The sequence below is a fragment of the Aquarana catesbeiana genome, linkage group LG06 (assembly GCF_042186555.1).
Source record: "Aquarana catesbeiana isolate 2022-GZ linkage group LG06, ASM4218655v1, whole genome shotgun sequence".
NCBI classification, from domain to species: Eukaryota; Metazoa; Chordata; class Amphibia; order Anura; family Ranidae; genus Aquarana; species Aquarana catesbeiana.
In genome coordinates, this window is record NC_133329.1 from 71,357,515 (window position 1) to 71,369,965 (window position 12,451).

The window sequence follows — 12,451 nt, forward strand, 5'->3', positions numbered from 1 at the left end:
TTTTCTGCAGGAAGGAGTGGAAAAGGGGCTCTCTGTCAATACCCCTAGGGTTCAGGTTGCTGCCCTATCCTTATTTTCAGAGAGAAGACTAGCGGTAGATCCCTTAGTCAGGAGGTTCCTTTTAGCCAGAGCTAGGCATACTCCCAGGATCCTCAAACATGTTCCTCCCTGGGATCTGTCGTTGGTATTAAATGCACTAACAAGGGCTTCTTTTAAGCCTTTGCATGAGGCTTCCCTGAAAATGATTTCTTTGAAGTTGTCCTTCCTTTTAGCTATTACGTCAGGATGAAGGATTTCTGATCTAGAGTCCCTTTCCTGTAAAGATCCCTTCCTGAGCATTTTAGAGGATAGGGTGGTGATTAAACCCGATCCACTCTATCTACCCAAAGTTAATTCCAACTTTCATAGGTCCCAGGAGGTAGTCCTCCCTAGTTTCTGCACCTCTCCCAAAAATGCGGAAGAGGAAAGGTTTGGACGTAAGAGATGTCTTCTACTTTATCTAGAAAAGACCAGTGGGTTTAGGAGTTCCTCCCAACTGTTAGTTTTGTTCAGTGGCCCCAAGAAGGGGTCCAAAGCATCTAAAAGTTCTATTGCTAGGTGGATTAGGGGAGCGATCTGTGAGGCATATAAAGCGTCAGGTCGCACCCCTCCTTCTAGAATTAGGGCCCATTCAACGAGATCCATGGCCACATCATGGGCAGAAAGAGCGGGAGCATCATGGGAAGATATCTCTAAAGCTGCCGTCTGGTCCTCCTCTCATGCATTTGTCAAGCATTATAGAGTTCAGATGCTTTCCAGCCAGGACCTTTCCTTTGGTAGGAAAGTGCTTCAGGCTGTCGTCCCTCCCTAAGGTATAATATCTTGCTTATCCTCTCAAGTAGCTGTCCTGGAAGGTGAGGGGGGAAAACCCCCGTTAGACTTACTGGTAACGGTATTTCCAGGAACCTTCCAGGACAGCGTCTATATTCCCACCCTATTCTATTTTTTCACTGGTCAACTATGTTTTCCTGGTGGTGGTGTGTTTTATGTTTTCTATTTTTTTCCTCTGCCGAGTGCACCTTCGGTGGAGGTTACTTGATCTTCTAAACAACTGAGGGTCAGAGGAAAGGGAGAGGCCTTTTAAATTCTATCTGATTTGTGTTTCCTGTAGAGGGCGGAGCCGATCATCTCTCAAGTAGCTGTCCAGGAAGGTTCCTGGAAATACCGTCACCGATAAGTCTATTGGGGTTTTTTTCACCTAATAAGTTTGATGTCATTATATTGATTTTATTTTTGTGTTTTCACAATATTGAGTTCAATTTTTTTGCACTGCTTCATATATTTATCACAATTTTTGTATCTAGTGTCACAGATTGCTTAAAGTGATTGTAAAGGTAATTTTTTTTAAAAAAAAAATAACAAACATGTTATACTTACCTTCGCTGTGCAGCTCGTTCTGCACAGAGTGGCCCCGAACCTGGTCTTCTGGGGTCCCTCGGCGGCTGTTTCGGCTCCTCCCCGCAAGCATTTACCACCTTAATGCGAGCTCCCTCGCACGGTGGTGAGTGCTTGCGGGCGCGCTCCCGTGATACAGCCGGCGGCTATAGCCGCTCGCTGTATCACTCGGCCCCGCCCCCTGGCGCGCCGCGTCATCGGATGTGATTGACAGCAGCGCGAGCCAATGGCTGCGCTGCTTTCAATCCATCCACTGCAGCCAATCAGCGACCAGGCTGAGCTGCAATGAGGACGAGCAGCGAAGATTCGAGGGGTCAGGTAAGTAAAACGGGGGGGGCTGGGGGCGGCGGTACTGTCAAAAGTTTTTTCACCTTAATGCATAGAATGCATTAAGGTGAAAAAATTTTTACCTTTACAACCCCTTTAAGCGGCTGCTCATTTGTAATTTATATGTTTTAGCGTGGATATCCTATATGATTTTTTGATGTATAACTTTATGTATAACTATATATTTTATTATCTGCAGGTTGGGCATTGAATCTGTCTGCCCAGAAAGCCATGATGGGGAAAGATGTGAACATTCCCTGCTCCTTCACAGTCAAGAACCTTCCTATTGATCGCAGATATCTTTCAATAATTTGGTCCTTCCAAGGAAAGGAAATATTAAGTGTTCAGAATGCAGCAGTGAAATCTACAGATCCTCGTATGTCCTACACAAGCCGGGCAGAGGATGGAATCGCTGATCTGTCAATATCAAACATCAATATAACAGATAGAGGGATCTATAAGTGCTTCATACAGTACAGGTCAGAGACGGAAGAGAAGGAGATACGACTAGATGTACAAGGTATGCAGTTTAATATAGTCTAAAAACATACTTTTTGGCTGATATATCTTAAAGTTTCATCAAATAAATATTTCCCAGCTCAGGCCTAAACTTTTCTTTAGTGTAGCAGAGGGTAAGATTAGAACCTCCATTGCGGTTTTATTGTTGTTCCCTATTAGGAGGATCAAACTTCTCTTCCTGTTTTAGCCCTCCTTCACATTGAAGCAATTTGACAGGTCAAATCGCATGACAAGTTGCAGCCTATTTCTGGCAATGGCATCATTCCAATCGGTGCAACACAGACTTTGCAGGGCCGTAACGATTTGCAAAAGTAGTCCCTACACTACTTCTGCCAATTTCGTGTGGGACTTCAATAGACATCTGTGCATAAAGCCGCACCGATGTCTTTCAAGTCGCTCCTGAAGTCACGGCTTTGAAATCGTACATTTTCCGATGAAGTTGCACCATTTCAAAGCCGTGTTCAGTGTGAACAAGGGCTCAATGACGGAAGGACAATGTTAAATTTTGGTCTGGGCTTCAACGACCTCTGGTCTGGAAAGGATTATTTCTCATGTGCTACAGACAATGAATACTGCTGCCTCACTTATAAACCAGGCACACCACTTTTTGATACTGTATATATTAACCGAAAAATCTACTTCCTGTCTTTAAAATAGAACTAAAGGCAAACTTTTTTTCTTTACTTCCTGTCTCATAGCCAAAACAGTAAGTTAGAAGAAGTCCTTCCAAAGTGAGGGATTTTCCGAGTTTTCACCAGAGTCACAAGCACTAGTGTCCCAATTGAAAGATGTCACCTATAATCCTTTTCTTGTGGTAACCCAAAATTAGGATTTTCCTTTATTTTCACTCTTTGTTATAGCAATAAACAGGACAAATAGAGAAGGTGAATCTCCCTAAGGCCCCTTTCACACGAAGGGTCTGATCAGGTCCACCTGTCAGTTTTTCAGGCCGACCTTATTGGAGCGTCCTTTGAAATCCAGTCCGCTAAAATAACGAAAGGCGATCTGCCCATCTCCATCTAGGTGCATCAGATCGGAGTGTAGATATGTGAAAACAGACAGCGGAGTCCATTTACACCCGATTACCCACAAAGCAGAAGGGGCTCTGTCCATGTCCACTCTGCCCCATGTAAAAAAGGAACAAACAGCAGTCAAAATCTGACATATGTTCTGTTCTCTTTGCACTCAATCCAAAACTAAAAAAAATGTTTGCCTTTAGTTATACATTAAATCAAACCTGTGCTAGGAAAAATACCAAAACTTATAGTCACACAGGTAACCCAGTCATATAAATCTGATCACCATGCAATGCGCCAAGGCAGAATGAGAGGTGTGAAACTTTGAGGAACTTTGAGGAACCTCCCTGTTCTATTTCATTAATCCAATTATTGTTGTTTCACATGGTCTGGGGTGGCTACTAGATGTTTGAGTTACATGACTGAAGGTATGAATTGTCAAATTGCCAGGGTAGGGTTATAGAAATGGCATTATGTGAGGGTGGCAGATGGTGTCAAAGGCCCCCAACCCTGCTCAGAGATGGTAGCACAAGTTTGATGTAGATGGCTTGTTTCATGTTGCTTTAGAACAGTTGTCCTCTTTGTCCAAAATTTGCACCTCACTGTGCTTAAAAAAATATTCCTGATCTACCTATAAATCATGGGGTATGTTCCCAACCACCATAAGAGCTGAGGAAGCAATCCAGGGCTGTCTTTAATTTTGATTGGGCCCTGGGCAAACATTTTCTTGCCCCCCCCCCCCCCCTCTATTCTGAAACATACAAAAAATAGCAGGTAAACTCAAAATCAGTTTACTGCAGCAGATCACGCAGCGATTGCAATTGTTTGCCAGAGGTTACAGCCTATCCTTACTGCTCATTGGCTGGTTTCTAGAGGTTACAACACATAATTTCTGCTTGCCGATTGGTTGCTAGAGGTTCATGGACATTATTAGCGCTCACTAATTGGTTGCTAGGGGTTACAGCACATCATTACCACTTACTGATTGGTTGCTAGAGATTAAAGCAGATCACTACTGTTCGCTGATTGGTTGCTAGAGGTTAATGCACATCATTACCTCTCACTGAGCAGTGGAGCAATCCCAAATAATTGAGCAAGTAAAGGGGCACATTAATACATATACTACAGGAGAGGTTCAGAGACTGCGGACAAACTGCATAAGAGGTTCAGAGACTGCGGACATACTGCAGGAGACAATCAGAGACTGCAGACATACTGCAGGAGATTACCAGAGACTGCGGACATACTGCAGGAGACAATCAGAGACTGCGGACATACTGCAGGAGACAATCAGAGACTGCGGACATACTGCAGGAGATTACCAGAGACTGCGGACATACTGCAGGAGATTACCAGAGACTGCGGACATACTGCAGGAGACAATCAGAGACTGCGGACATACTGCAGGAGACAATCAGAGACTGCGGACATACTGCAGGAGATTACCAGAGACTGCGGACATACTGCAGGAGATTACCAGAGACTGCGGACATACTGCAGGAGATTACCAGAGACTGCGGACATACTGCAGGAGATTACTAGAGACTGCGGACATACTGCAGGAGATTACTATTGACTGTGGACATACTGCAGGAGATTACTAGAGACTGCGGACATACTGCAGGAGATTACTAGAGACTGCGGACATACTGCAGGAGACAATCAGAGACTGCAGACATTATACAGGTGATGGTCAGAGAACTTTCAGCAACGCACAGCTTTACAGTTGAATAACACAGCTCAGGGTTTAAACAGTCAGGCATTTTATGGATGTAAGGACATACCTGGCCAGCCAAGCTCACTACATACATTCAGGTGTGTGGGCGGGGCTTCCACTCTCTGCTCTCACTACAACAGCCGGGAGCTCCACTGATGCTTTGTTGGGGGACCCGCGCTACCTGTGAATTGGGGCCCCGATGACAGCTTTGCAGAGTGCACAGAGGACACGGGAGGATGTATTCCCGCGCTAGCCAGCTAAGGGGGGCGGGGCCGGGAGCTCCACTGACGCTCTGACCCCGCCCACGTGCAGCCTGTATACTCGGAACAGAGCGACTGTAGTGAGAGCCAGTGATCGGAGTGGGAGTGTCAGTGGAGCTCCCGGCCCCGCCCCCGGACCTCTGTATTTAGCAGCCAGTATAGAGGGGGCGGGCCGGGAGCTCTACTGATGCTCCCACTCCGATCACTGGCTCTCACTACAGACGCTCTGTTCCGAGTATACAGGCTGCACGTAGGCGGGGTCAGAGCATCAGTGGAGCTCCCGGCCCCGCCCCCTCTCAGCTGGCTGGCGCGGGAATACAGCCTCCCATGTCCTCTGTGCGCTCTGCAAAGCTGTCATCGAGGCCCCAATTCACGGGTAGCATGGGCCCCCCAACAAAGATTGGGCCCAGGGCAAGTGCCCATTTGCCCTGCGCTAAAGACGGCCCTGAAGCCATCTGGATGAGAGGTGAAACACCTTTGACATTACTAAATAAATACAGCTGAATGTGAACAACTACTACTAGTTGCACCATGACCTGGATAAATAAGAACCTTCACAAGACTTATACGTAACAACTGTAATTTAGGTGGCACATAAGAAACTGGATTTTAGAATTTGTACAGAGCCGAATTAGGCTTCATGTACACGGCTGCTGGTAAACAGACGTTTAGGAGCAATTGGGCGTTTTTTCAGCTGCGCCTGAACTCTCCTCTATGTTATCTTATCAGTACATGTACATACAATGGTTTATAGTCGTTTATAGGCAGTTGAGTTTAGAAGCATTTTTTGGAAAGCAAAACAAAATGCATTCAGGATGGATGTTCAGAGGCATGTGAAGCACCAAACGCCTATAACAGCTTGTAAACACGTGTAAACTCAGTAACTCGTACTTAGCCGCGTTTCGTTTATAGGCGTTTTTAATTTTTGACTATTTGGGAAAAAAAAAAAACGCTTCTAAACGCAAACGCGGCTAAATGTGGCATGTAAACGTGGCAAAATGGATGTTTTTAAATGGCGGTTACTATCTGTCATGTTAAATCATTCAGGAGAGGTTGTAAAACGTTCCGTGTACATTAAACTTTAGAGTTACCCATTTTTTAACCTCCAAAAATCTGTTTTGTGTTATGCCTATTACACACAATGAGAAAACTGGACGAAAAATACAGCTTTCAAAACAATCATCCGAAAATCTGATCATCAGTACACAGCTTTCGAGAGCCGATCACGACAGTTAATGCAAAATTATCTAAATAACATATCTCTAATGAGTAAGACAGTCAGATGCAATCAACCAAACAAGTGAACGGTATGACAGTGAAATAAATGTCCAAAAGTGATTCAAAGTCCATCAAAGAAAAAGCTAAACATCATTGTGACTTGAAGTGAAGAATTATGCAGAGAAATTGCTGATGGATGATCCACCACCAATAATTAAAATGCTTACCAAAACGATTGTCGTCAAACAGGCGTACGTCTAATGGGTCAATCAGACTTGTGGTGTGATACACCAGGGAATAACAACCTCGGCAAACACGACTTTTTGGGGTTTGGGGATAAACTCCAGTGGTCCCTCTCAATGACACTCCAAATGGGTGGCCCTCAATGGGGATTTTAAAGGGGGGGGGGGGGGGGGAGTCAGATGAATGGTTTTTCCCATATGGTGTGATTATGAGGAAAGAAGGAAAAAGGGGCACATAGTGTAATTCCGTTTAAAAAAGAAAGAGTATTTATTGTATAAATGGAACACTCACATTTGCGGAGATAAAAAAGCGCTTGTATTGTAAAATGTAATGCAGTGGTATCAGCAGAGCCCGTCCCATGTTACATTTTACAATACAAGCGCTTTTTTACCTCCGCAAATGTGAGTGTTCCTTTTATACAATAAATACATTACATCACTTCCGAAGTTGTATTCTGTCATATGAAAATGTTTTAACTTTAGTAGCCTATTGGTTTTTGATATGAGACTAGCATGCAAAAAAAAACAAAGGCGATCTAACGTCCGATATTCTCATTGTGTGTATGAGGCTTTAGTCTCAACCATCTTGTGTTTTACGTAGAATATTTGATCCTTGTTGGTCTGTATAAAAAATATTCTTTCTAGGAGCTGACCTGTCTCTGGTTGACAGAATTCAATTCTACGCTTGAGTTATAACTTGCTACTTATTCAGACTGTAATGACGGGAAAACTGAACTTGGTAATGAAGGAGAATGTAATGTACAGATTCACATGTGGAGATGAGGACACATAGGGGTTGGTTTACCAAAGGCAAATAGACTATGCACTTTGCAAGTGCTGTTGCTCCAGAAATTAGTAAATAAGGTGAAGCTTCACTTTGCAAATAATACCCAATCACATGTATGGAAAACAAAAAAACAACATTTTTCCTTGCACATGATTGGATGATGGAGGTCAGCAGAGCTTCTCCTCATTTACTAAGCTCTGAAACGTGCACGGTCTATTTGCCTTTAGTAAATCAACCCCAGTGTATTAGTGCTGAAAGTGACACCATCACCATGGGGTCTAAACTAAAGAAAAGCCACCCTGTAAATGGAAATGCTCTATACTTACTTTCTGGTGGCCCGTGTTTTCAAACACTCTACTACATTGCTGATCCCCAGACTGTATTGGGTGGGTGGAATATCTGTTACTTCGCTATACACTACCAATTCTCCCCACCTGTAGCTATGTAGGAGCCACCAAGAGAAATGAAAGCACACGATGAGTGAGTTGGTATTGCACTCTCTCGGAAGTTTCAGGTACTTGTAGCAAACATTTTAACACAGGTTGTCATTACTTTTGTTTATCAAAGAAAAAAGCAGTACAGCGCATAAATAAAACTAAATAAATATATAGACAAAAAATATGAAATGTATAAAAAATATGAAATATATAAAAAATATAAAGTCCAATATAAACAAAATGCAGGCAAAATCCAGTGATTCTTCCAGTGATAATAGTGACATAAGGTAAAATGTTGCAGGGTGACTGTGGTGACAAACGTAGACCTCCACCTTCAGTGATACTAGCAGCTCACCTCAATGGATGGACCCCTGAGTTAATCAGTCAGGTCAAACACAGCAGTTCCCTCACCAGGGAATTAATCAGGAGGAGATGAGTGCACCGTAAAGCATCAGCAGCAGCAGCTTTCACTAACCAACAGACAGGCAATGATCACATGTAAAAAATAAGGAAGGAATCTAGTGCTCTCTGAATGATAATCAAATCAATTTAATAAAAAAGCGAAAGAACTCACAATAAGATGCACTGTACCCCAGTGCGGAGGATAAAAGCATGGAAGGAATGGATGTCCCATAGAGGATGGACGAGCGGAGCGCGGGTGACGTCACGATCAGGGCACGTTCTCCTTGCCGTACGCGTTACGTCCCTCAAAGTGGGCGGGACTTCCTCAGCGGCGACGGCTGAGCGCGATGACACCCATTTAAATACTAGTCCGCTCCTCCCAAACAACCAATGAACTGAGTTGTGTACTAATCACCATGGTGACCATAAACGAGACTTCAAACCAGGAAGTGACTGTCTCCATAGGATAGCCATATAAGTGGTGAATAGTGAGGCTATTAATAAATAGCATCCGTTAGAAATACCAAAATGTCATGTCTCTAAAGCTATAGAAAATATATAGAATAATGAGACCACTGTAAGGATAAATAAATAATTAAAAAAAAAAAAAAATTAAAAAAATCAAACAAAGCAACGGCGGCAAAATCCCCACGTATCCACTCATCCTCCTGGGTCATCCAATACCATATTATAAATACATGTAAAATTAACATATTAGAAAAAAGTAAAAAATTGAAAAATTAAAAAATTAAAAAAGGGCACTAACGATCAGAAATAAAACAGTTAACGTCAAACTCGACGTTCAAGCCTCTTGGTACAAGAACCTTGGTCTCGTGAATCCAATGGGATTCTCTACGACTGAGTTGGCGCAGGAAGTTGCCCCCCCTCCAATGTTTATTAACTCTCTCTACACCCCAGAAGCTCAAACCCCTGGGGTTCTGATTGTGTACCAACTTAAAGTGCTTAGAAACATTGTGTGTTTTTATACCTTTTTTAATGTTGTTGACATGTTCCCCAAGACGAACATGCAAGGGGCCAGATGTTCTGCCAATGTATTGTAAGCCACACTCACACTGTAACATATAGACAACCCCAATAGTGGTGCACGTGATGAGTTGATCTATCTTATATTCTTTACCTGTGGAGGTGGCTTTGAAACTTTTACGTTTTTTGTTATTGCACTTGGAATGTCTGCAGGCTGTGCACCGCCCACAGGCATAGAATCCTGAGAGAAAGGAAAATAATCTGCTTTCAGATTGTATGGGGGGATCCACCACACCTGAGGCTAGGCGATCTCGTAAAGATGGAGCTTTTTTGTAGATGAACGAGGGGCGGGGTGGCAACAGGGGACCCAGCACTCGATCCTGTCTGAGAATTGACCAATTCTTCAAAACAAGTTTCTCAAATTGTTTGTGCTGGATGTTATAGTTCAATACCATTTTGAAATTGAAAACCTCTGAACCAATATTTTTAACCTTATCGGAGATCAGGGAAGTTCTATCCATGGCCAAAACTTTCTCAACCTCACTATTCAGTGTGTGTGTATCATATCCTTTTTCTGCAAACCTGGATGAAAGTAAGGCAGATTGGGAAATTAAATCACTATCTCGCGTGCAATTACGTCTGAGTCTAACATATTGTCCCCTGGGTATATTACAAAGCCAAGACTTATGATGGCAACTTCCCAGGGGAATGTATGAGTTACGGTCTGTTGGTTTAAGGTAATTGCATAATCTAAACCCCTTGTTCTCTTTCCAGATCTCAAGGTCAAGAAATACTATTTTTTCTTTACTAAGATTCCAGGACAGTTGAATATTTTTAGTATTGCTGTCAAGTTTCTGGATAAAGGAGTCCAACCCAAGCTGATCTCCATCCCAGATCATGATAAGGTCGTCTATGTACCGTTTATAGCACACCAGCTCCGGGGGGCGATGCTTGAACACTACGTCTTCCCCCCAGTGGGCCATAAAAAGATTGGCCACACTGGGAGCAAAGCGAGCGCCCATCGCAACGCCCCTTTTTTGAAGGAAAAATTGGTGATTGAACCAAAAATAATTCTTGGCCAAACAGAAGGCAAGGCCCTTTAACAGAAACTGTTTATGTTTATCAGGGAGGTCAGAGAACACAGATAGGGCCCATTGGACAGAGGATAGAGCATCCTCATGACTAATTATAGTATAAAGGGACCCTACGTCAGCTGTAATTAGTATACTGGAGGGGGAACAACTAACAGATTCGATAATTTGGATAATATGTTTTGTATCCTTAAGGAAGGCTTCCGTCTTGAAAACTAGAGGCTGAAGAAAATGGTCAATATATTGACCTAACCTGGAAGATATGGAGTCAATACCATTTACTATGGGCCAACCCAGGGGGATTGTGAATATCCTTATGGATTTTTGGGAGGAAGTAAATGATAGGGGTTCTACAAAAGAGGGGATCCAAATAGGAAGCCTCCTTTTTATTGAGAACATTCTCCTTTTTTCCTTCCTTTATTAACCAATGGAGCTCATCCTTATAAGTTAACATAGGGTCCTTGTACAGAATCTGATAGGTATCACGGTCATCCAATAGCCTATTTAGTTCTTCCAAATATTTGCACTTATCCAAAATCACCAGACCCCCCCCCCTTTATCCGCAGGGCGGATGATGATATCATTCCTTGTTTCTAAGGATTTAATACCTTGCCTAATGGGTAATGGGTCAACAGCCTTTCTAACTCTCATTTTATCCAGATCATTAAATAACATATTCTTGAATACTTCAAGATACTTGTTATCGGCATTGAGAGGATTGAAAGTCGACTTGTTGCGTAAGTTAGAATAGTGCCCTCCTGTAGTAGTGGCTGGTCTGCTAGAGTTGGACAAAAAATACTTCTTCATGTTGAGATGTCTGATGAATTTGTGGATATGGACATAAGTGTCAAATTTGTTCAGGTTCTGAACGGGGGCGAACTTAAGCCCTTTATCAAGGACTTGGACTTCACTCTCACTCAGAACAACACTACTTAAGTTGTATATCCCTGTTCCTAATGGGGTCTTTGTTTTTTGTAATCGCCTACCCTCTCTAGTTCCTCTCTCTCTTTTCTTTTTCGAGGTGGGCCTGTTAATTGAGGAGGAGGAGTTTGTGGTCGATATTTCCACCACTCTCCCGGATTGGGCTGGTAGGACTGCGAGCCTCTCCCCGGTCCACTCTGAGCCCCTTGAAAATCCCCTCCCTCATTGTTAACTTGCTGTAATGGAGCAAACCTATTGGACAGGGGTACTGGTCCCCCATATGCATAATGGGATGACTCTCTTCTTCCATCATTGTTATGATGAGGGTATGGGCCATGTTGTTGATTGTCCCACCCCCCGAGAAGACCCATAATCCTGCTGATAATATGAATGGTCAAAATTATCTCTACTGGGGGTATTTTGGGGGCCCCTACCTCTGCCTCCACCTCTTTTTGAGTTTTTATTTATTTATTTTATTTTATTTATTTCAGGTACTTATATAGCGCCGTCAATTTACGCAGCGCTTTACATATACATTGTACATTCACATCAGTCCCTACCCTCAAGGAGCTTACAATCTAAGGTCCCTAACTCACATTCATACATACTAGGGACAATTTAGACAGGATCCAATTAACCTACCAGCATGTCTTTGGAGTGTGGGAGGAAACCGGAGTACCCGGAGGAAACCCACGCAGGCACAGGGAGAACATGCAAACTCCAAGCAGGTAGTGTCGTGGTTGGGATTCGAACCAGTGACCCTTCTTACTGCTAGGCGAGAGTGCTACCACTTCACCACTGTGCCGCCCATTCCCTCTATTTCCCCGACCCCCTCTCATGGGAGGGGCAGGTGAGGGATGACTATGAGGATTGGAAATAGCAGGGAGTGGGGCTGATAAAATTTGAGAGTTGGTTCCGGATGGATTAGGAGGGGGAGGAGAAGCCTGCCATTTGAATATATTCCCACTCCTAAAATCATCCAAATCTCTCATATATTTTTTCTTTTTCTTATTTTGAACCTCAAGGTCCCATTTTGTCACTTTATTACCAAGCTCAGTGGATAACCTAAGGAACTCTTCACTGTTTTTAAAGGTTC

At 43.3% G+C, this 12,451-nt stretch overlaps 1 protein-coding gene across 2 annotated transcripts in view; it reads left to right on the plus strand.

Annotated features, from left to right (window-relative positions):
• The window catches only part of LOC141148597 (uncharacterized), a 406,627-nt gene that overhangs the window by 38,856 nt on the left and 355,320 nt on the right, over positions 1–12,451 (plus strand). For both annotated transcript variants that reach the window (XM_073636195.1, XM_073636194.1), the window contains exon 2: positions 1,961–2,281. In XM_073636195.1, coding sequence (XP_073492296.1) covers positions 1,961–2,281 — 321 coding nt within the window. The remainder of the gene's footprint in view (positions 1–1,960; positions 2,282–12,451) is intronic.